Source organism: Plecotus auritus (genome assembly GCF_963455305.1).
Source record: "Plecotus auritus genome assembly, chromosome: 2".
In the NCBI taxonomy this organism is placed as follows: Eukaryota; Metazoa; Chordata; class Mammalia; order Chiroptera; family Vespertilionidae; genus Plecotus; species Plecotus auritus.
Window position 1 is genome coordinate 73,234,337 of NC_137771.1, and position 24,463 is coordinate 73,258,799.

Genomic DNA, 24,463 nt, shown 5'->3' on the forward strand with positions numbered 1-24,463 from the left:
CAATAGAAAAATATACACAAAAGACTAACAGGTACTTGACAAAAGGAAATCCAAATGGCCAAAATTGTTAGTACCAGGTCAATGGAAATTAAAACCATGATGAAATATCACTGCATACCCACCAAACTGGCAGAAATCGAAACATCTGACACTACCAAGTATTGGGGGAGGATGTGGAACAACAAGAACTTTCATATGATTCTGTTTGGAGTCTAATCTGGTGCATTTTAGAAAATAAAGTTGAATATTTGCATGCCCTCTGACCCAGCCATTCCGCACCTTGGTATACATGCTGGAGGAACTCGTGTACAGGTGGTTAGTATAGTGTACAAGATTGCTCATAATCACAGCACTGTTCAGAATAGTGCCAATCTGGAAAGTCCTAAATGACCACTAATATTAGTATGGACAAATACATTGTGATATATTCATAAAACAGAATATGTATGACAATAAAAATGATGACTCATAATGTTGAACAAGGAAAGAAGAGACAAAAATGAAATATTTAATGACTATACAAAATTCAGAAACAGGGAAAACTAAACTGTGGATCAGAGATGCATACAAAGATGACACAACTATAAGGAGTTCTATGGTAATCACCATAAATTTTAGGATTACCATAAAATTCATGATAAGGGAACAGGTTGTGATTGGGTAGACTATGGGGTAAAGGCAATATTTTCTATAGTGGTCATATGGATAAAGTTTTTATATACATACTAGAGGCCCGGTGCACGAATTCGTGTACCAGTGGGGTCCCTCAGCCTGGCCTGCGGGATCGGGCCGAAACCGGCTCTCTGACATCCCCCGAGGGGACCTGGATTGTGAAAGGGTGCAGGCCAGGCCCCGGGACCCCCCCACCCGGTGCATGATCGGGGCCAGAGAGGGAAGTGGGAGGTTGGCCAGCTGGGGAGGGAGAGTGGGAGGGCTCCAGGGCATGTCTGGCCTGTCTCACTCAGTCCTGATCAGCCAAACCCCAGGAGCAAGTTAACCAACTGGTCAGAGCGTCTGCCCCCTGGTAGTCAGTGCACATCATAGTGAGCAGTTGAGCAGCCTTAGCATATCATTTGCATATTACACTTTGATTGGTTGAACGGCCGACCAGACACTTAAGCATATTAGGCATTTATTATATCTACATATATAAAAGAGTAATATACTATTCAAACAGCAAAATGACCAGAACGACTGCTCGACCAATTGCTATGAGGCGCACTGACCACCTCTTGGTCTCTCCTCCCGGCCGGCAAGCTCCGAATGTCGGACGGCAAACAGGTAACTGAGGGTGGGTGGTGGAGGATGCGGGTAGCGCCAAGCCAAGGCCACCGCCCCACCAGTCGCCCCACACACAGAGGATGATGTGCAATGGGGGTGGGGCCAGTGAGCGGGCGGGAATGGCCGACCTGTCAGTCCCTCCCCCTGGCTGGCAGGCTCCAATTGCCTGATGGCAAACAGGGAACCGGGGGTGGTTGGTGGTGGGTGGCTGGGCTGGCTGCTGGCAGCCAGGGAAGATGGCCCTGATTGCAGGCCAGAACTAGGGACTGTACCTGCACACAAATTTTGTGCACCGGGCCTCTAGTAGGATTATAATTTTGCTTTATGAACTCTGTATTATTGTGCTAATAATTTTTAAAAGGTTTAACAATTATTGGTCAAAAGTAATCACAACACGTTTTGACTTATATCCTATCTAATAAAAGAGAAACATGCAAATTGACCGTACCTCTGCTACGCCCACAAGCCAATCAGGAGCGAGTATGCAAATTAACCCAACCAAGATGGCTATTAATTTGCATATCCAGGCACAAAGACTGAAGACGCGCAGAAGGAAGCCAAGCACTGCAGAAGGGAGCAAAGCTGCGGAGAAGCAAGCAGGGTGGCGGAGAAGGGAGGGAAGCAGGCAGGGCAGCAGACACAGCCACAGGAAGCCCTATTCTTGTAGGAATAGGCCCGAGAAAGCCCTATTCTTGCAGGAATCTTCCTGCAATGGGCCTCTAGTAAGTTTATAAAAAGGTATCTTTTATGTTCTGTTGATAATATCCCTCATAAAGTAGCACATGCTAGGGATGGACATATATTAGGAATCACTTGTAAAGATTGCTCCGGAAGCCATGTAGGTGAGACTTTTCATTTGAATACAGTTTCTAAAACACCCAAAACTTGGATGTTGGAAGAATACAAAGATTCAGAACTGATAGAGAAGACTGAAAACAACAGTTTAGAAAGAATGAAGAAAGTCCAAAGTGAGTGTTGTTAGGAAAGCCAAGGGAGGAGACAATGTAAAGAGAATGAGAGGTCAACAATGACAAATGAGATATGATCAAGCAAGATAAATACTAAAAAAATACCAATGAATTTGACAATCAGAATTCCAGTGATCACTTAATCAAGTGCCATTTGATGCTAACATACTGTTATTGATAGTAAAAATTTCATGCATTTTCATTTATATTTTTCAAAAATGAAATGTTATATTTCATTTTAAATAAAACATGCATTATACCAAGTTCTTCATTTTAATAAGTACTTCAGAATCAATAAAAAGAGTGATTTAAATCTTGCTATTTTATGACTGATGTATAAAATTTTTAATAATTTTCTTGATGTTAGAAAAGTACATATTAAACTAGAATTGCATATGATAGCAATGTAAATAGCTGATTATAAATATATTATGCATGCCTTAATTTTTTCTGAATATGTGCTACTTTATGGGTAATATTATCAACAGGACATAAAAAATACCTTTTAATAAACTTATACAAATCATAATGTGTTGTGATTACTTTTGACCCAGATCAAAAGATGAGGTTATAATATGTAAGTCTTAGAACACATCAATTGGTTGCATCCTCCATGTCCCAATCAGGGCCTGGGCCAGGGAGGAGCCTGCAACCAAGGTACATGCCCTTGACCGGAATTGAACCTGGGACCCTTTGGTCTGAAGGCTGATGGTCTATCCACTGAGCCAAACTGGCTAGGGCAGAAATTAACTGAATTTTAAGTGAAATTTAAGGACAAAATTATTTTTCAGGTGGGAAGAAAATTCTAGATTTGCAGAGAAAACTGTATTTATAGCCTGGAAAAGACCAAAATAAAAAAACTGTGAGAGAAATAAGATTTTAAACATAATACTTTGCCTATATTGGAAATATACATATTACCTTATCCTATATAATAAAAGCATAATATGCAAATCAACTGAATGGCAGAATGGTTGCTATGATGCACACTGACCACCAAGGGGCAGACACCCAACGTAGGGGCTGTCCCCTGGTGGTAAGTGCACTTGCACAGGAGGAGCACCGCTCAGCTAGAAGCTAGGCTCACGGCTGGCAAGTGCAGCGGCGGTGACTGGAGCCTCTCCCACCTCCGCTACAGGCGGGCGGTAAGGAGCAAGGGGTCCCGGACTGCAAGAGCCCCAGACTGCGAGAGGGATGTCGGACATCCCCCAAGGGTTCCTGGACTGCAAGAGGGCTCAGGCCAGGCTGAGGGCCCTCCCCGCTCCCCAGTGCACAAATCTCGTGCACTGGGCCTCTAGTCCTATGTAATAAAAGGCTAATATGCAAATTGTCCTCTCCACTGGAGTTCAACTGGGAGTTCGACCAGGGGGTGGGGCCGGCCCACCAACCGCCAGTGGCCCTTCCCCCATGGCTGGTCCCACCCATGGTCCCTCCCCTCAGTCGGCCCAACCCAATCGGCCCCAGTCAGGATGGGCCGGCCAGACCCCACCCGTGCACAAATTCATGCACCAGGCCTCTACTATTGTATAAGAAGAAATAACAAAAACAGTTATTTTTAAAGCTTTGAATTTTCTTTTGAAAACAGCTTTGACAATATAGAAATGTGATCATTATCATTCAAAAATGGACTTGGAGCACAGGCAACAAAAGAAAACACCTAGTTGGACTTCAAAAAAAAAAAACCACAAAAAACTTTTGTACATCAAAGGAAAATAAGTGTGAAAAGGCAACCCATGAAATGGGAGAAAATGTTTGTAAACCACATATCTGATAGGGATTGACACTATAAGGAACTTCTAAAACACAAGAACAACCTCATTAAAAGATGGGCAAAAACATGAATAGACACTTCTCTAAAGAAGATACACAAAAGACAAATAAGCACATGAAAGATGCTCAATATTAATAATCATTAAGGAAATGCGAATTAAAACCACAGTGAGATACCAGACACACTCATTAGGATGGCTGGTATTAAAAAAAGAAAACAAAATTAATACATGTTGGTGAGGATGTGAGGAAATCGAGACCCTTGTGCATTGCTGGTGGGAATGTAAAATGCTGCAGCTGCTGTGAAAAATAGTGTAACAACTTCTCAAAAATTAAACACAGAATTGCCACAGGATCCAGCAATTCCACTTACAGGTAGAATTGAAAGGAAGGACTCTAACAGATATTTGTACACCATGTTCATAGCAGCATTATTCACAATAGCCAAAATCTGAAAGCAACTCAAGTATTCATCAATGGATAAACAAAATGTGGCACACACACACAATGGAATATTATTCAGCCTTAAAAATGAAATTCTGACACATGCCACAACATGGATGAACCTTAATGACATTATGCTACGTGCAATAAGCCAGTCACAAAAAGAAACATGCATGACTATATTTATATGAGGTACCTAAAATAGTCAAATTCAGAGACAGAAAGTAGGATGTGTGGTTTCCAAGGGTTGGGAAAGAGGAGAATGGGGAGTTGTTTAATAGGTATAGAGTTTCAGGTTTGCAAGATGAAGAGTTCTGGAGATTTGTTGCACAACAATGTGAATGTACTTAATGTCACAGAACTATACACATACAACAATAAAAAGAATGGACTTAGAAATGAGTAAGTGTTGAAAACAGAATCACAGTCATTTTCAGGATGAAGATATAATTGTTCAGGCACAGAGGGAGAGGGAATGGTTGCATTATTTGTATGTGTATTTTACTATGTCCATACGGTACCTGGATTTCAAGCTCAGCGATGTGCTGCTGCAGTTCAGCCACAGCAGCTATGCTATCTGCTTCCCGCAGTCTCACGGCCATCACTTCTTCCTTGTTCTACGGTGGCAAACAAAACAAGCCAATAATAAACCATATAATTAACCAAACTAAAGATAAATTAATACAGAAACAGAAACACTGTAACCTATCTTAAAATTTAGAAAATAACAAGCCCATCAAATGAGAAAAAGCCATTATCTCCTAAACTTAGTATGAAATGAATATAGAGGATAGCATCCCATCTTTAAATATTAAGAAATATCATTCATATAAATTAATATTGCTCAAAATATTTAAGTTAAAATTTAACATAATTAAATTTATTAAAATTATTGGTGACTGAAAGTTAAGTTTTTTATGAAAGAACAATTATTAAGAACTTCCAAACCCTTAACCAGGACAACAGAATAACAAAGATATCAATACTAACAATGTTAGTAGATAACGTTTTAAAAATTATTTTCTTTCTGAAGAATAAATGTTAATAAATATTTACATTGTACTACAAATAATAATAAAAATTAGATTGTATCACAATTCTGCATAATATTTACCCCACCACTTCAAAATGTCACAAAGAAAAAACTCTAAAGCCATATTCTACAATATCTGTGCTGTCACAGATTAGAGGAAACTGAGACATGATGGGAAAATCTGATAAAATCTGTAGTTTAGGACTAACATTGTATCAACTTTCATTTCTTAGTATCAATAAATGTACCATGGTTATGTAAGATGTTAACATCAGGACAAGCTGATTAAAGGGTCTATGGAAATTCTCTGCACTATCTTTGCCACTTTTCTTTAAACATAAAATTATTTTAAAATCAAGAGTCAAAATATCTCAGCCGGTGTGACTTAGTGGTTGAGCACTGACCCATGAACTAGAAGGTCACAGTTTAATTCCAGGTCAGGGCACAAGTCCAGATTTTGGGCGTGATCCCCAATATGGGGTGTGCAGGAGACAGCCAATCAATGATTCTCTCTTAGGTTGTTTCTATCTCTCTCTTAAGTCAATAAACTGAAGCAAATACAGTAAAACAGAAAACATATCATATATTGCTTTCCTACTTAAAATGTTTCACTAGCCTCCCACAGAGCAAAACCCAAACTCGTTGCCATGAGTATAAAAATTTACGTATAAGAAGTAGAGTCACTGCCTGTCTCCCTGGCTTCATCTCATTAAGCTTTTCATTATGTACAAGACTCAGCAACCAAGTTCTTTCCTGCTTTTGAACTCTGTGACCCTCTTCATGCAGGGATCTTGTGCTGGCTCTTCACAAGACTGATTCTTTCCTACTCTTCAGGTCCCACTTCTCATACCACCTTCTAGCACTACATCTTAATTACCACTTCCTCTTAACTCCCAGTCCAGTGTATATCATTAGTAATGATCTTATCAATTTTTACTTATTATCTCACTAAACATTATGTCCACCTTCCTCACTGTATCCTCAGTGCCTATAAGAGTAACTGACAGAAGACAGCCAAATATTTGATTTAATTCTCAAATACATAAGTAGATGCCATCATTCTTTGAAGCCTCATAATCTCACCTCCTCCCAAACCAATTTGAGAATCACTGTCCTAGAATATGTAAATTACATCTATTTAAAATGAAAATATTTGCCTAGACACTTGGTAAGTAACATGATGAAGAAACAGGTACCATAATGCCCTGGTGGTCAAAGTACAAAATGGTACAACTTTAAGGAGGGTAATCTGACAAAATCTATGAAAAGAACAAATGCATTTACCCATTCACCAAACAATAACATTTACAGGAATTTATCCTATAAGAATGTGTAGATACATTTCTATACATCTGAAATTATGTATGTTACAAGGTTATTCACTATACCAGGTGTACTGGTTAATAATGTGGATTTTGTAATCAAAGAAAACATGATAATTTCAAGAGAAACATCAAAAGTGGTTTATTCAAAGTAATGTCCATTGCTAGCTACACATTTCCCCCATCTTTCAGGTAATTTGTGGATACTGTCCCAATAGAACTTTTCTTGTTTTGAGGCAAACCATTCAGAGACCCAATTTTCTACTTCTTCATACGTTTTGAAGTGCTGCTCAGAAAGTGTGTGTGCTATTGATCGGAACAAGTGGTAATCTGAAGGAGCAAGGTCTGGTGAATACGGTGGGTGGGTTAATACTTCCCAGGCAAGATCTTTTAACGTGTCGTTAACTGGTTTTGAAGTGTGTGATGGTGCGTCATCATGAAGCAAAATTACTTTGCCATGTCTTCTGGCATATTCTGGTCGTTTCACGATCAAAGCGTGGTTCAAATTGATTATTTGTTGTCGGCAGCGATCAGTATTAACAGTTTCACCTCGTTTTAGAAGCTCATAATACACCACCACACCTTCCTGATCCCACCAAACGTAAAGCATTGTCTTCTTTCTGAAGCAATTTGGCCTTGCAGTCAATGTTGATGGTTGACCTGGATCAACCCATGATTTTGTGCCTTTGGGATTCTCAAAATAAATCCACTTTTCATCGCCAGTCACAATTCGATGCAAAAAAGACTTTCTTCGTGCCGTTGAAGCAACATTTTACTGATGACTTTTCGGTTTTCCCTTTGTCTTTCGTTCAGTTGACGTGGCACCCATTTTCCTTCCTTTAAAATCTTTCCCATTGCTTGTAAATGATCGGAAATTGTTTGCTGAGCAACGTTTAATCTTTCTGCAAGTTATTTTTGCGTTTGACACGCATCTTCATCCAATAATGCTTGTAATTGTTGGTCTTCAAACTTTTTCGGTTGACCTGGATGTTCTTTGTCTTTCACATCAAAATTATCACTTTTAAAGCATTTAAACCAGCGTTCACAAGTATCTTGAGATGGAGTATGTTCACCATCAGCTTCCCGAAGTATACGATAAATTTCAGCAGCACTTTTCTTCAAAGTAAAGTAATGAATTAAAACTTCCAGCAAATGCTCTTATTTTTGGCACGAAATTCGACATTTTTAAGCGTAAAATTATGATGTTAACACCTTCAGAAAATTTGACATATGAAGTTTTGAAGCTTGCTGCCATACAACAAAATAGCATACATATCAAATTGCATATATATCAACATATGTGTAACTTCATCTATTGAAAAAAATCTGCATTATTAACCGGTACACCTGGTACTCTGTTTATAGTAGTAAAACACTGGGGACAACCCATGTGCCCATCAATAATGAGAAGACTCTTTAAGAACTGATATTTAGGGAAGGAACAACCTAAGACAGGCACAGTCGCAGAGGGGCCATCAGGAGAGAACTTGGGGATCATCAGAGGTGGGGCACAGACCCTCACCCCCCCAACCTTGCAGGGGCCTGAACCCTCACCCCGTCTGAGGGAGATCTCCTGCCCCCATGGCTGCTTTGCTTCCCACGCCCAGTTCAGATCGGGACACAGGTGACATACAGGGACTTGGCCCAACTCAAATTGGGACCCAGGTAACAGACAGAGACTTGGCCGACAGCAGCTGCCCCATATCTAAATCCAGCCTAGCACCAGGAATGCTCAGGGCCTACTCAAGAATGCAAATAATCCTTTCCACTAATATTTACAGGGTAAACTAAGATTGTTGGTAGAGTATTAAATTTGACAGTAAAATAATAATCAAGTTTTCAGATTAATTTAAATAGGCTAATTGTAATAAGTGAATATTCAAGTAAATTTAATTGTACTGGACAAAAAGCTGTTCCTAAAGTGGTAACTAAAATTTCTATTGGTAGTTCATCTCATGGTAAAATTCCTGAACATGCAATGAAACTAAAGCAGCCATATTTTTGTCAAAAAATTAAAATTTAAAGTCATCAAGACTGCATTATAAAAGTTACAAAAGCCTCCATTAATCAAAAAAGGGGGGATAGAAGGGTAATATCATGTAAGGAAAAATATCCTATAAGTAAATTACATCTAGAAAACTTTTACTTTACAAAATTAGTTTTCATTTGTAATGCTAACAGCAAGACACCCATGAAAAACACACATGGTGTCTAAATAAGACAAAGGAAAATCGTTTGGGCAAAAATAAAAAGGATCCCAAATCAATTATATAGAAAAGATTCCTTTATTAACTTTTGGTCAAGAATATGTTTGTATATTTTCAGAAAACAACTCCAAGACCATGTGGATTCCTGCAACAGAGAGGAATTGACAGGTCTGCTCCAACCACGAAGACAAGAGGAGAAACAGTCCAGAGATGGAAGACGCTGACGACGCCTTGCCATGCTAGCAGTCAGCAGCTGTGCGACGCAGCAAGTTGCCTTGGACCAAACCAGAGAGGGTCGGACCTGCATTGCCACCATGTGCCCACCATCCAGATATCATTGCTGACATGTACACTTAAGGAACTGTTTGACATTGAAACGGGGACTCAGAACTGTTGGACATGAAAATTGGGACTCAAACATTTTTTGTTATTTTATGTTTATTTCTAGTCTGCAGAGGCAAGATTTTTTTAAAGGAATGAAATGGGGAAAAAATAGATACAGAGCCAAAGAAGCACTGAACAGACTGTCAAACTACAGCGGGAAGGCAGAGGAGGTTGTGGGGGGGGGGGGGCTGTAAAAGATCAACCGAAGGACTTGTACGCATGCATATAAGCATAACCAATGGATACAAGACACTGGGGGTGGGGGGGTGGGGACAGGTAAAGGCATGTACTGGGGGGAAGGGGAGGCCGGGGGAAGGTCAATGGGGGGGGAAAAAAAAGGAGACATATGTACTACTATTTGTAATACTTCAAACAATTAAAAAAAATAAATTTTAAAAAATCAAAAAAATAAAAATAAAAAAAAAGAACTGATATTTAAAACTCCAGAAAACATATGACCAGAAAAAAAAAGCAAAAGCAGAATCTACAGTATGCTAACTTTCATGTAAAAGAGTGAGGACAAGAAAAAGTATGAACATTTACTTCACAGTATTTGCCTAAAAGAAACTCTAAAAGGACTTAAAATAATAAACCCTGGGCGGGGGGGTGCGGGGGGGAGCGGGGAATGAAAGAAGAGGTATGTGGTAGGGTCAGGAAGATAATGAGATAGAAGGGGTGTTATAATATTAGTATTATAATCATAGTAAAATACCTTGACTGGCTTTCCTTACTTAACATTATTTATTACACAATTTTACAAGTTTGCATATAAATTAATATATGTTTTCTCAATATATGTAGAACTAGAGAACCTAAAATCTTCCTATAATCTTCAAATTCTTATTTATGTAGAAAATCCCACAATCCCATTACTGAAATCTTAGGGACCAGGTGTGCTATGAAATTTCAGATTTTTTTAGATTTTACAAAAGTAATATGGTATATAAACCATATGTTGGTCTTATCCAGTAGGAGCTGAGGTGGTATCCATATGAAACAGTATACTCAATGCTCAACACAATGAGGCAGTGAAGTACAAATACCCACACCAACTGGGATAAATAAAAATGATAAATGACCATATTTCAATTCAAATCAGGTTTTGCTTCCAAATGAATTTGTGTAAAATTTATGAAAAAAAACGTTGGGTTTTATAGTGATTGGGATTTTCATATTGGGGATCACAAACTTGTACTATTTCATCTTAAATTGGGAACATTCAAATTCAGTTACAGAGGGAAAATAACATTAATATTAATATTAAAATAGCATCCTGACATTTTAAATAAATAAAAAGTTAAATTAACTTTACTATTGTTTATCAACAAATAATAAGCTATAATTATGTAAAACTAAATGAAAATGAATCAGATTTATATAATTGTAGGACAGGCTTCCTTGAAAGATAGGTTTGTTCCTGAATTGTTCCAACATAACAAGATAAAATACACGTAATCAGAATGTACTAGGTGCTAGAGACAACACACTAGTCATTCTTGAAATAGGCAAAAGGCATTACAAAAGATTAAATAAATCAATATACAGCTTAAACGCAGGGGAAATATCAGAGTCAGCATCTGTAACATACATATTTCACAGAGGTATTAATGAACAATTAAAAATTTTTTAAATCTCAAAAGAGTTCTTAAATTCTCTAAAATTCCAAATCTGAGCTTATTGCTTAGATAAATTCAAAGAAAATTATATTCATCAGCAAACTCCCCAAATATTTATTTCCAAAGAACACTTTACTTTGATTAAAAGGTGGTAAGGCATTTGAGGAGCAATATTAAATCCAATAACAGTGTTATCAACATGCTTTAACAAAAACTTACAGCAATAATGAAAAACATTACATTTAGTTCTTTAATAAAAATGAGTCAGCACAGACAATATAGCATAATAAAAACTCAGTAAAATATTAGTATAGCAAATCAAGTTGATATAAACTCATGCCACATCATTTTATTTCTAAATTGTCTAGTCATATCCTTCAAGAGGGACTCCTTTGAAATTAGTACAAATTTCAGTACTGCCTACAGATTTCTGTCAGTGTAAATTGTAACAGCCATGCATATTAATTAGGATGTAATTTCATCTCTGGATTTCAGTGACACTGATAAACCACTCAAGCTTCACTCTTGGTTTTTAATGACACCAGAACAAGTTGATGGAATTACAGCTTTATATGTGCCATTGAAAGTCTTATTTCTTATCATAGAATAATAGGACTGGAATCTTTAAAGGGCATCATTCCTACTATCTCACCATGGAAAGATGGATATCTAGTTTATTTTTTAAATCCCGTAACTTGTCCTCAGCAATCCATTCTAATACTCAGACCACAGTCATCTCTTTATTTCACACACACACACACACACATACACACCCTCTCCTCCCACCCACTTCCCATCTCCTCTCTCTTTCACCAGTGCTATACTATAAACTTATTAAAGGAAAAAAAACGTACTTGCATTCTAATGCTTTTACATGCTTTATGAATTCAAACACTTCACACAAAAATAGAAAAACTTATTAAAGTAATAATGAGAAATGGACACAGTTTTCCCAACCCACTGGCACACACCCATTTCTTTGGCTCTCTACTCTATCCAGAAAACATGTGAATACATTCACTGCCCACTAATAAAGTACCTATCAAGGCAGAGCTGCCCTAACCTCTATAAATTACCTATCTTCTTGGTTGAGACCTTAAAAGCTTTGGTTTTAAAGGGCTACAGGTCAAAAGAAATGTTGCAGACAGATACCAGTTTACCCCTTAGTAAACTTAATTTCATGCACTGGCACTTAACCAAGTGGTTGAAAACAAGGTTTCCTGCCTGAAATCCACCTCAGAGCAAGATGCCCTGCCCTGGTCTGAAAGCAACCATCAAACCAAGTTCAGAAAAACTAGAAAATTAACCTAGTTTCTTATGGCTTTATTTGGTTTAAAGATGATGTAATCAATAATGAGATAAAACAAAAAAGGAATTTTTATATTGACAAAAACAATTAGCTACTTGATATGTTTACCTTGCATTCAATCTCTGCTTGTTTGCGTTTTGCTTCACTTAATTGAGTAAGCAGTCCTTTGTTCTGCGCAGAAAGATACTGCACCTTCTCCTGTAGACTGATCACCTCTTGTTCTGCTCTTCGAAGATGGTTACTATTGATCTGGTTCTAATAATAAAAAATACAAATACTCAGATTATACAGATAAAAGGCCTGAAAAAACTCACAAATTTCTACCCACCCATTTCATGCTTATACAACACTAGTGACCCGGTGCACGAAATTCGTGCACATTAAAAGGGGATTAATTAGAGGAAATAATTTAATATTGCTATTTACCCTTTTCCTATAATAGAAGTGTCAGAGATGAAAGAAAATTAGTAAAATGTATATGAAAACCTTCCTCCTGTCAGAGTCTGGGGCACACCACGGGACCCAGAGTCAGGTCCCCACCCACCCTCATGCACCTCAAAATCGTGTGAGACCCAGACCTGGCCAGCACCCCCCACCCCCCACTGGGCTAGATCCAGATGCGGCCAGTCCCACCCTTGTCAAGCGTAGCCTCAGGTCCCCTGGCCCAGCGCCAGGACAGGGGGCATGTCCTAAGACCCCCCAGCCCAGACCGGGGTGGAGGGCGTGCCTTGAGGTCCTCCATCAAGCCCCGCCAGGTGGGGAACATGGCCTGAGATCCCCTGTCAAGCCCAGCACCGGGAGGGAGGCGCAGCCTCAGGTCCCCCATCAAGCCCCGCTGGGCGGGGGCGCGGCCTGAGTTCCTCCAACTCAGCACTGGGGGTGCACCTTGAGGTTCCCTGTCAAGCTCTGCTGGGGGGAGGGGCACGGCCTGAGGTCTCCTATCAAGCCCCGCCGGGCGGGGGGTGCGGTCTGAGGTCCCCCGGCCTGGCGCCAGGGTGGGGGTGCGGCCTGAAGTCCCCTGTCAAGCCCCACCTGGTGGGGGGCGTCGCCTGAGGTCCCCCGGCCTGGCGCTGGGGCAGGGGGAGCAGCCTGAGGTCCCCTAGCCTAGCACCAGTATGGGAAGGGCACATTGAGGTCCCCTGTCAAGTCCTGCTGGGTGGGGGGCGCTGTCTGAGATTCCCTGTCAAGCCCTGCCAGGTGGGGGGCATGGCCTGAGGTCCCCTGTCAAGCCCCGTGGGGGGCGGGGGAGGGCATAGCCTCAGGTCCCTGCTGATTGCTCGTTAAGGCTTCTTATGGGAACTTGGCCTCAGCTGTGGGTGTAGCCATCTTTGTGACAGAGTGATGGTCAATTAGCATATTCCCTCTTTATTAGATAGGGTTATAAAAAATGTTCGTATATTACTTATAGGTTGATTTTATTCAACAAATACTTAAAAACTAAAGAAAAGTAAAAGATTTATAAAACTGCTTTAAAATCAAATTATCTAAATTAATACATAAGGTCCATAATTAGAAACTCCCATTATAGCTCAATTTACCATTATATAATAAATACCTATAAACTATAAGGATGGTCACACAAAAGTTGAAGGTATTAATTTCTGAAATAGGCATTGTAGTACAAAGTGGGTAGATACAGGATGAGGATGAATTTAGCTCTTCTTTCCAATTCTCAAAATAAAGCACAGACCAATTGAAGGTGCCATCACCATTTACTGGACATAAACCTGATGTCACAAAATGTTCCATGTGCATGTCTACATTCCTCCAATGCACAGAACAGTCTACTTTCATGGAGCATGGACTGATTTTGAATTCTGGCTTACTATTTGGTGATTAAGCTAACTAGTTAATATTTCTGAGTCTCAGTTTCCTCACTTGAAAGTGTATATAAAAATACTACTATCCTGGCCTCTGTGGCTTAGTTGGTTGGAGCATCATCCCATACACCGAAAGGTTGCAGGTTAGATTCCAGTCAGGGCAGATACCTAGGTTGTGGGTTCAATCCCTAGTTGGAGCACATTGAGGAGGCAATGGGTTGATGTTTCTCTCTCACATCGATATTTTCCTATCTCTCTTTTTCTCTCTTTCTATCCCTTCCTCTCTCTAAAATAAATTTAAAAATTTTTTAAAAAATACTACCTATTGCTCATTTGGTTTTCTTCAGAATTAATTGAGATAATACATGGAGCTAAGCTTAATATATAGTAAGAACTCAATAAACACTAGCTGCTTCGTGTATTATAATTATAGGACATGCTAAAAAACCCACAGAACTTGAATCAACTGACTGGAGATAATTTTTCCATTCAGGCTTAAACCAGCCTGAATTTTCTCAACCTCAAATTATTCTATTCAACCTCAAAATATTCTAATATTTCAGGGGCCTGAAAGCAACAATAGGAATTTTCATAACCAAAGACAAGTAAAATCTGGCTCCTCATTTAACAGTTCTTCAGCCTTGGTCAAGTTATCTAATCGCATCAAATTTCAGTACACTGGTATAAGCATAGATATTACCACTTGCCTTTCAAGGCTGTGTTGTGAGAATTATATGAGAAAAGTTTATGAAAGGAATCTCACACAATGCCTGAAATTTAAGATACTTAATAAATGCTCAATTGTTGCTATCATTATATCTATTCTGAAATCGACCCTGCCTCTAGTTTTAACAAAAAAAATCTAGATTATCTAATAGATTTAAGCTTCAACATTTTTTACCACTGCAGGGTTTCATCTTCATTTTTACTTATCTTTCTGTCTCACAGAAGAAATGCCACCTCTCTAAGTAATGCCTGTATATTACTCTCTTCCCTTCCATTTTCAACGAATACTGTCTGTGTACAAAATTGTAGTAAACTCTCAGTATTGTATTCAAAATGTTCCACCATCTCTTTTTACTGCCTTGCCTTCTACCATTAAAACAAGTAACTATAGCCGAAACCAGTTTGGCTCAGTGGATAGAGCGTCAGCCTGTGGACTGAAGGGTCCCAGGTTCGATTCCGGTCAAGGGCATGTACCTTGGTTGCAGGCACATCCCCAGTAGGGGGTGTGCAGGAGGCGGCTGATCGATGTTTCTCTCTCATCGATGTTTCTAACTCTCTATCCCTCTCCCTTCCTCTCTGTAAAAAATCAATAAAATATATTAAAAAAAAACAACAAATAACTATACTTCAGAGGAACATACTTTCAAGATAAGCTGCAAAGAATTCCCACAGATAAAACTCCTCCTGCACCCTGATTACAATTTCATGACCCAGAATGACAAAACACACATAGAACCTAAAAACTGCCTATGAATGAGAAACAGTAGATAAAAAAATAGCAAGAAGAGATTATTGAGAACTCTATATCATAAAATCACAGGGACTTTATATAAAACAATTTATGTTCAAAATTATTGGACATAAAAAAGGAAGCAGAAGCAAAAGCAAAAGCAAAGCACAAGTCACTGTCAATAAAATTTGACAAATTAAAAAAATAACCAAGTACAATTTCTAAAATTAATATAGCCACTGATATTAAAAATACAATTAAAGGTTAGATTAAATATATTGAAGAAACAATTAGTGTGTCAGAAATCAGACACAGAAAAGAGAATAAGTACACACACACACAAAAAATGCCTAGTAGGGGTTGCAGGATAAAATAGAAGAAAAAAAAGGAGGTGAGAGATGATGGCCTAAGACAGCAATTTTCAACCTTTTTTGTCTCCTGGCACACCAAAAAGATATTATATTTTTGCCAACCTGACAAAAAAATAGATATAATTTTGATTCATTCAGGATGGCTACTGTTGTGTTGGCTGTTGTCATTTTTTTATTTGACAACCTAAGGCAGGGTTGGAGAACATCCGGCCCACGGGCCATATAAGGCCAGCAAAATCCTTTGCTCTGGCCCTGCCAAGTCATTAGGGGTGAGTTAATTAAATGTTTGGCCAAATATAGCAGGCTTTTTAAAAATATATGTTTTATTGTTAATAGTATTACAGATATTTCCCATTTAGCAGGCTAATTTTTAAGTTGATAATTTTCTATGGCTTGCGAATGATATTATAAATATCCAAATGGCTGTTGGCAGAAAAAAGATTTCCCACCCCTGATCTAAGGGAAAAGAGGTCAGTGCCCCTGACTAAATAGTCAGGTATTGCATGTTTTAAAAATTCTTGCAGCACACCAGCTGAAAATTGCTGATCTAAGAGATGATAATAGTTGAGAATTTTTTACAACTGAAAAAAAAAAAAGAAACTACATATAAATCCAAATGAAGTTTAGGAAACACAACTAGTCCCAAACAGGACAAATAAAATCCTCACCAAGAGAGAATGTAACAAAGCTTAGAATGCTAAAGAAAAGAAGAGGCAAATCAAGGTAAAACCTGAGTCTGTGAAGAGGGAAAGAGAAATATCTGGCAGACATATCAACAGGAAAAATATGTAGTGCTTAAAAAAATAAATTTCATCCTCCAATAGTATACTCAGCTAAACTTTTACACAAGAGTGAGAGAAAGCATATTTATTTTCAGAAAGTGAGAATAAAATTACATGACTGAAACTGGAAAGAAACTTAAATAAAAGAATTGAGAGCAAAAAATTGGTAAAATAGGTAGACAAATCCAAATGACCACAGACCCCATAAAACAACAATAACGTCTAGTAATTTGGATGTATAAAAAAAGATATACAATAACAGTAAAATGTAAGATCTGAAGATGGAAGAAGAGCACATGAAGTTCGTCTAAGGCCCTTACTACAGTTTGGAAGGAAGACAGAGATAATTACTAACTTTAGTTTTTGTTTAGTCAAGTAAGCATTTTCAAGTAATATACACTAATATAAAATAAATTATGAAAGTCACACTAGAAGAGAGAAAGAAAAACAAAAGTAAGCCAATAAAAAGCAATAAAGGAGGAAAAAGAAGAGAAAAGGAAGACATAAAAATTACAAAGTAATTTCAAATGTATCATAATAAAGACTTTTGAATTCTGGTCAGGAATCTAGAGAGTCAGAAAGAGCATTGTGCCCACCCTTTGAATTAAAAAAAGAAAAAATGCCAGTCAAACTCTACGTTCATGGCTTTTGTTGAACCCATAGAAGTGAGGTCAGAGGGCAACCAACTAGCCCCAAATCTAAGGAGAGACAAGAGCAGAAGCAGTCAGAAGCTATTAATCATATTTCAACTAGAATAAGTATCAGATTGATGGAGGCCAAGTATGGAGCCCAAGGGGGCAGCAAAGTTCACAAACCTCTTCATGGGCCACAACAGGTATACACAAAAAAGACTGAGGAGAATCTTGAGAAAGAGAGGTCAAAGGTACAGGCCTGAGGAAGGGTAATAGCAGCCAATACGGGAGGGGCACTAACTCTTGCTTGCCTCCTCTAGGGAATAAAAGGTTTAATTTGCTTGGAATACTAATCTCTTTGGGGCACTAGGGAAATTTTTATATCTGAGGAAGGGGCAGGACTATATTTGAGCCTAGGACTATAGCTGGGGGTCCGGCAGGAGTACTTAAGAAGGCCAAATACCCCAGGTTCAGGGACAGTGCAGCCGAAGGCTGAGACTTTGTCAGAGCAATAGGACAGAGGTGTTTTCTGCCCAGCCAACTTTCTGTAACAGGTAACTGGAATACGGCTGGAGACTGACCCTCTCTGAGATGCTATGCAAAGGGAAGACCTAGAGACACTGAGAAAATGCTTTGGCAAACCAGCCCCCAATCTAAAAATAAGATATTAGAGGAATTTGAAGTCTGTGGTGTAATGAGGGTTAACCACAGAAACAACAAACCTCAAGCCCAGCCCAAATCCTAACTATATTAACTCAAATCCCCCACATTAAAGTCCCAGCAGAAGGAAAGGTGTGTGAATAACCAGGCATAAAAACTATTTACCTCAGTCTACTGTCCTACACAAGATATCCAATTTTCAACAGAAAAATTTGCAAAGCTTAGGAAAAGGTAAGAAAAACAAAACATTACCGAGAGACAATGTAATCAACAGAACCAGCTTCTTATATGACACAGATTTTAAAATTATCTGACAGGGAATTTAAAATAACTGTGATTAATGTGCTAAATGCTCTAGGGCAGCCATGGGCAAACTACGGCCCACGGGCCGGATCCGGCCCGTTCGGCTGTTCTATCCGGCCGGCGGAGCTGAAAGAGCGGAGGGTTCTCTTGCTCTCCCCTCCGCTCCTTTACTTTGAATTTATATTAGTTCACACAAACACTCCATCCATGCTTTTGTTCCGGCCCTCTGGTCCAGTTTAAGAACCCATTGTGGCCCTCGAGTCAAAAAGTTTGCCCACCCCTGCTCTAGGGAAAGGTGAAAAACATGCAAGATCAGATGGGTAATATCAAAATAATGGAGAGAAAAAGAAGAGAGCATCCAAGAGTTGCTGGTCTTTAAACAATCTAACACATGTGTAACTGAAATCCCAAAAGAAGACAGTATGAAACAGAAGAATATTTGGAGAAATAATGACCCAGAATTTTCCCAATTTTATGGTAGACATAACGCCACAGGTCCAAGAAACTCAGAGATAAAGTAAAAACCACTCAACTCATATTTCCCAAAAGAGACTGTCTAATTTCATCAAAATTTGAAAGTTTCAAGTTTATCACTTAAAGTTGTTCAGAGAATCTTTTTAAAAAGTATTTTCACTGAATCTATACCACGCAGGGCAAAGGTAGGTTTACAGTTGTGAGTATACAAGAGTTTATTCTTATTATTTACAAATTATTGTATTATTTTTCATACAAATTTGTAAACCTACTTTTGCCCCACCCTGTATTTATGTACCTTTTTTATTCTTAATAGTGTTTGTGTCTTCTTTATTTTCTTGAAGTCTTACAGAAATTTGCTTTATCTTACCAAACCAGACTCAAGAAGACACAGAAAACATGAGATCTGTAACCCTTCAACAACTAGGATCAATAGTTCCTATACTCACAAAATAAGACTGTTTAAAGATAGAAATTCCAGCAAATATTAAAAATGAGTAACTCCAATCTTATATAAAATTTCTGAGAACAGAAAAAGATAAAATACAACCCAACTCATTCACCTTGGAACAAAAATCAGCAAAGAGTCTCCCCAAAAAGGAAAATCTAACTTAGGTACAACAAAACTTAAAGTATGAAAAACCTGAATCCAGCAATGGTCATGTGTTGTATATGCTTCTATGTAAATGTTCTGTCACAACCTTGTTTGCCTTTTAGCACTTTAATAACTATCTCAATGTAACTGGTTTGCTTTACAATCCTATATATTTTATTTTATGCATTAAAAAACATTATCTTGAGACAGAGTCATGGGTTTCAGACTGAAAGGGGGGTTCATGGCACAGAAAAATAATAAAACCCCCTTATAAAAGAAACTCTTCAAGATATACACAAGGAAACATGTGCAGGAATGTTCAGAGCAGCACTATTTGTAATAGCAAAATTGGTAAAAAGAGGTGTGTGGTTCAATAACTAAGATATGCACACTAGGTGGACTTTTCTAAAAGTCATTAAGAATGAAGGAACTGGAGCTATATGTATCAACAAGGACACATGTCTTAACCTGGATGCTGGGTCCACAGGTGTTTGATGTAAAACTCTTTGAACGATTAATATAACATTACTATTAAACCAACGTTTTCATTTTTCACATTTTGCAATGGGAAAACTTCACGGATCATCTCCAGTTCAAGCACTGGCACGTAGGAGCCATTTCTCTTCTAGCAAAATTCATCCAAAATCACACTCATTAGTCAGGCACAATTCAAAATACAAAATCCTTAGGGAACATTCCCCAAAACCACCTAGTTGGAACTAATTTTTCCCTCCATTCTCCATAGCAATTTCTATCTAACTCTCTAATTACCATATTTCTGATTATATATTTTTCCAGTTATATTAAGATATAACTGACATATAGCACTGTATAAATCTAAAGTGTACAGCATAATGACCTGACTTAATTATGAAATGATTACCACAATACTTAATTATCATCCATCATCTCAGAAAATAAATTATATTAAATATAGTTTGTGAATGCCTGATTCCTCAAGTATACGTTCTTGGAAGGTTGGACAGTACTTTATTATCACAAGTTCTCGAAACCACGTTTGTTGAATTTGACTCATTCACTTATACCCACTCTGAAATAAATCCTGAACATGGCTTAAAAACTGTGTTGCATCTTTAATATCTATACTGAGATAACATTTGATTATAAAAACTAGATTTCTACTTTTCATCTTACTGTTATTTTTAACTACTACAATGAAAAATACAAGAAAATAACTTTGAACAATGTAAAACAAAATATATTTATTTATTTGAAAGGATTTACATATTCATGTTATGTTTAAGTTGGAATGACTGTTTTTTACACATAAGTATACAGACTGATACCTGAGTTAACTATGCCCCCTACTGACTGAATAAGTATTTTGAAAACCAAATAACATTATAGAGAATAGAGAATATGGCCCCCACAAATGCATCACATAAAAACTATATGTACCTTTATAATACAAATGGATATCATAAAAAGGACCTCTCAGATCTTAAATATATTTAAGATAGAGTTTATTAGAGAAAGGGGGATTTGAGAAGAAAGAAGTATAATTTTGAACTGACTCATTCAGAATCACATTACACAACTTTAGGAATCACTTTTCACATTATATTCTATACCAGTGGTTCTCACCCAGGGAATTTTGCCAAGGACATTTAGCAATGTGTAGAGATATTTTTGGTCATTACTATGTGGGGGCTGGGGAGGTGCTACTGACATCTAGTGGGTAGAGGCCAGGGATGCTACTAAACATCCTAAAATGCACAGGCCAGTCCCCACAATGAAGACTTCATCTGGTCAAAAATGTGAATAGTGTTGATATTGAGAAATTTTGCTCTACATGAATATTCCCTCTCAAGTTGTGTAACAAGCTAACAAAGTCAAATGGAGTATTACAACTTGCTCAAACTTTGTTGAATGGGTCAAAGACATTAAGTCTCTGATATCAAAGACCATAATTTTAGCCCTTTTTATTTGGGCTACAAATTGTAGTCTAGATAGTTTCACATGTCCACCTTTTAGCTCTATTCTAGGGAGGATACAATCTGTGCATAAATTTTTGATCTGCTAATGATATTTTTTTAAATATATTTTATTGGTTTTTTTACAGAAAGGAAGGGAGAGGGAAAGAGAGTTAGAAACATCGATGAGAGAGAAACATCGATCAGCTGCTTCCTGCACACCTCCTACTGGGGATGTGCCCACAACTAAGGTACATGCCCTTGACCGGAATCGAACCTGGGACCTTTTAGTCTGCAGGCCGACCCTCTATCCACTGAGCCAAACCGGTCACGGCTGCTAATGATATTTTTTAAAGATATTGGGCTTTCCATCTTACCTGTGTTTCCATTTCCATCATCCTTTGTTTTATTTCTCTTATTTCTGCCTGTGTTTCTGCTTCTCTAAGTCGAATGGTCATCAATTCATCTTGTAACTCATTCACAGCATTTTTCTTAGGTGGGTCTTTCCATCTCCCAGTAGTACGAGCTAAGTGGCGCTAAAACACAAAAAATTATATTGCAACAAATATTCCCAGTATCAAAATAAGAGCTAACTTTACTGAGCAATTATTTTAGATTCAGTAGTATGTTAAGCACTTTATACACATTATTTTATTTAACCCCCAGAAACATCTAAAAAGTTAGGCACTATTATCTTTATTATTCAGGTATGAAAAAAATGGAATTTGTGAATAACTTCAGAAAAGTCACACTGTAGATCTCACTGCCAGTAAGTAGAAGATTTGGGATAACTCAGATATAGTTCAATTTTTAATACTGTGAATTAATTATTATAAACAATACAATTTTTACCCTAATTTTTAAATGAGATTTTCACATTATTTTTAATGAAATCCCAAGAAAAGGAAAAAGTGGGGCTATTCATGAATTAAGGAAGCAATATTAGCAGTTAAGAGCAGTGTTCTAAAAATACCCATGGCAAAGGTACAGGTTATTTATTTTTAATTTCCAATTTATTGCTGCTTGATATTGGAAAAAAAAAAAAAAAAAGCCACGACAATGTCAAGGATTAATTTCAGTCTTTGCTAGATGCATCACTTACCCCAAATTCAAACCAAGATCACTAATCTGAAATACTGTGTAGTTTTTGTTTTCTTCCTGCTCTCCCTTTCTTACAGCATTTGTATTTCTGTTTGTTGTCAACAGTTTCCCTCATATGTGCATACATTTGTTGACATGTAACTAGCTAAATGTCTGATCTATTTTGTGAGATACCAATTTTCAAAATAAGTTACAGCCCTGACTGGCATCGCTCATTAGTTAAAGCATTGGCCTGTGCACCGAAGGGTTGCAGATTCAATTCCCGGTCAAGGGCACGTACCTGGGTTGCAGGTTCAATCCCAGGCCCCTATTGGAGTACATTCAAGAAGCAATCAAGCAACCAATTGATGTGTCTCTCTCACATTGATGTTTCTCTCTCTCTGTCTCCCCCAGACTACTTCCACTTTGTCTGAATATCAATGGGAAAAATATGCTTGGGTGAGGATTAAAAAAATAAAGTTACAAATTTATATTGGTGTCAGCCTTCTACTATCTCACACTGAAAAATGGATTTAATATCAACAGAAGAAATATGTGCTATATAAAGAATTATTTCTTTATAGGTTTTTAGAAAAAAATACATAAATTACAATAATATAACAGCAAAAATATGATGATCTCTATTTTATCTTTTTTAATTATAAGAGTTAAAAAGGGAGAAACAGTTAAAGGTACTTGCAATTTATAAATTCTCTCAGTTGTGTACATTATACAGGGTCTTTCATACTTTAAAGTCATATCCCAGTGTTGGTCATCAACTACTTCAAACTCATAAAAATTGTATATTCAGGTTTTACCCTCTTTTTAGAAAGCACATAAAACATATTGATATACCTGCCAGTGCTCCTCTAAATCTCTGACTTGTTGTCTAAGTTCTTTCAAACCCATAATAGCTTCTGCTTCTCTCAGTTTCACAGCAATGAGTTCTTCCTGAAGCCTTGCAACGTTATTCTCATCAGGAAAGGAGTTGTTTCTCTAAAGCAAGAAAAAATTTAACTTGAGATTTTTAAATGTAAAGAATAAAATAAAATAAATAAAGCATATAAGAGCTATTTTGTCCCATATATAATTATACTTAATTTTATTGAGATACTTAGAGGCCCGGTGCACGTGCACTCGGAGGGCGGGAGGAGGGAGGTCCCTCAGCCCGGCCTGTGTCCTCTCACATCCCAGGAGCCCTCAGGGGATGTCCGACTGCCGTGGAGGTGGGAGAGGCTCCTGCCACCGCCCCTGCGCTGCCCCTGCGCTGCCCCTGCGCTCACCAGCTGTGAGCTGGGCTCAGGGCTTCTGGCTAAGTGGTGCTCCCCCTGTGGGAGTGCACTGACCACCAGGGGGCAGCTCCTGCATTGAGCATCTACCCCTGGTAGTCAGTGTGTGTCACAGCAACTGGTGGTTCAGTCGATTTGCATATTAGCCTTTTATTATATAGGATAATTCACAAACCACAAAACTTACTCTTTTAATATACACTAGTCAGTGGTTTTTAAGAGATTCACAGGGCTGTATAACCAACATCTTGATCTAATTTCAAACATTTTAATTACCCCCAAAAAAACCCTATACCCATTTCCAATCACTCCACATTCCTCCCCTTCCCCCCAGCCCTTGGCAGCCCTTATTCCTTCAGTCTCTATGGATTTGCTATTCAGGACATTTTCATATAAATGGAATCATACAATAGGTGGCTTTTATAATTAGCTTCTTTCACTTGTCATGTTTTTAAGATTCATTCCTTTTTTCTTGCCAAAAAACACCTGTTATATTGATATACCATATTTTATTTATACATTCATCAATTGACAGAACTCTGTGTTGCTACCACTTCTGGCCATTATGTACAAGGTTGCTATAACTGTGTAAAAGTTTTTGTAGGGACCTATATTTTTAAGTCTCTTGAGTATATATCAAAGAGCAGAACTGCCTAATCAAATGGCAATTCCACATTTAATTTTTAAGAAACTGCCAATCTTTTCCAAAGCAGCTGCACTATTTTACATCCCA

At 37.9% G+C, this 24,463-nt stretch overlaps 1 protein-coding gene across 4 annotated transcripts in view; it reads right to left on the minus strand.

Annotated features, from left to right (window-relative positions):
* Positions 1 to 24,463, minus strand: part of EVI5 (ecotropic viral integration site 5) — a 207,545-nt gene that overhangs the window by 61,698 nt on the left and 121,384 nt on the right. For all 4 annotated transcript variants that reach the window (XM_080655654.1, XM_080655652.1, XM_080655651.1 and 1 more), the window contains 4 exons: positions 23,297 to 23,437; positions 21,739 to 21,897; positions 12,443 to 12,589; positions 4,985 to 5,080 (listed from right to left, as the gene is read on the minus strand). In XM_080655654.1, coding sequence (XP_080511780.1) covers positions 4,985 to 5,080; positions 12,443 to 12,589; positions 21,739 to 21,897; positions 23,297 to 23,437 — 543 coding nt within the window. The remainder of the gene's footprint in view (positions 1 to 4,984; positions 5,081 to 12,442; positions 12,590 to 21,738; positions 21,898 to 23,296; positions 23,438 to 24,463) is intronic.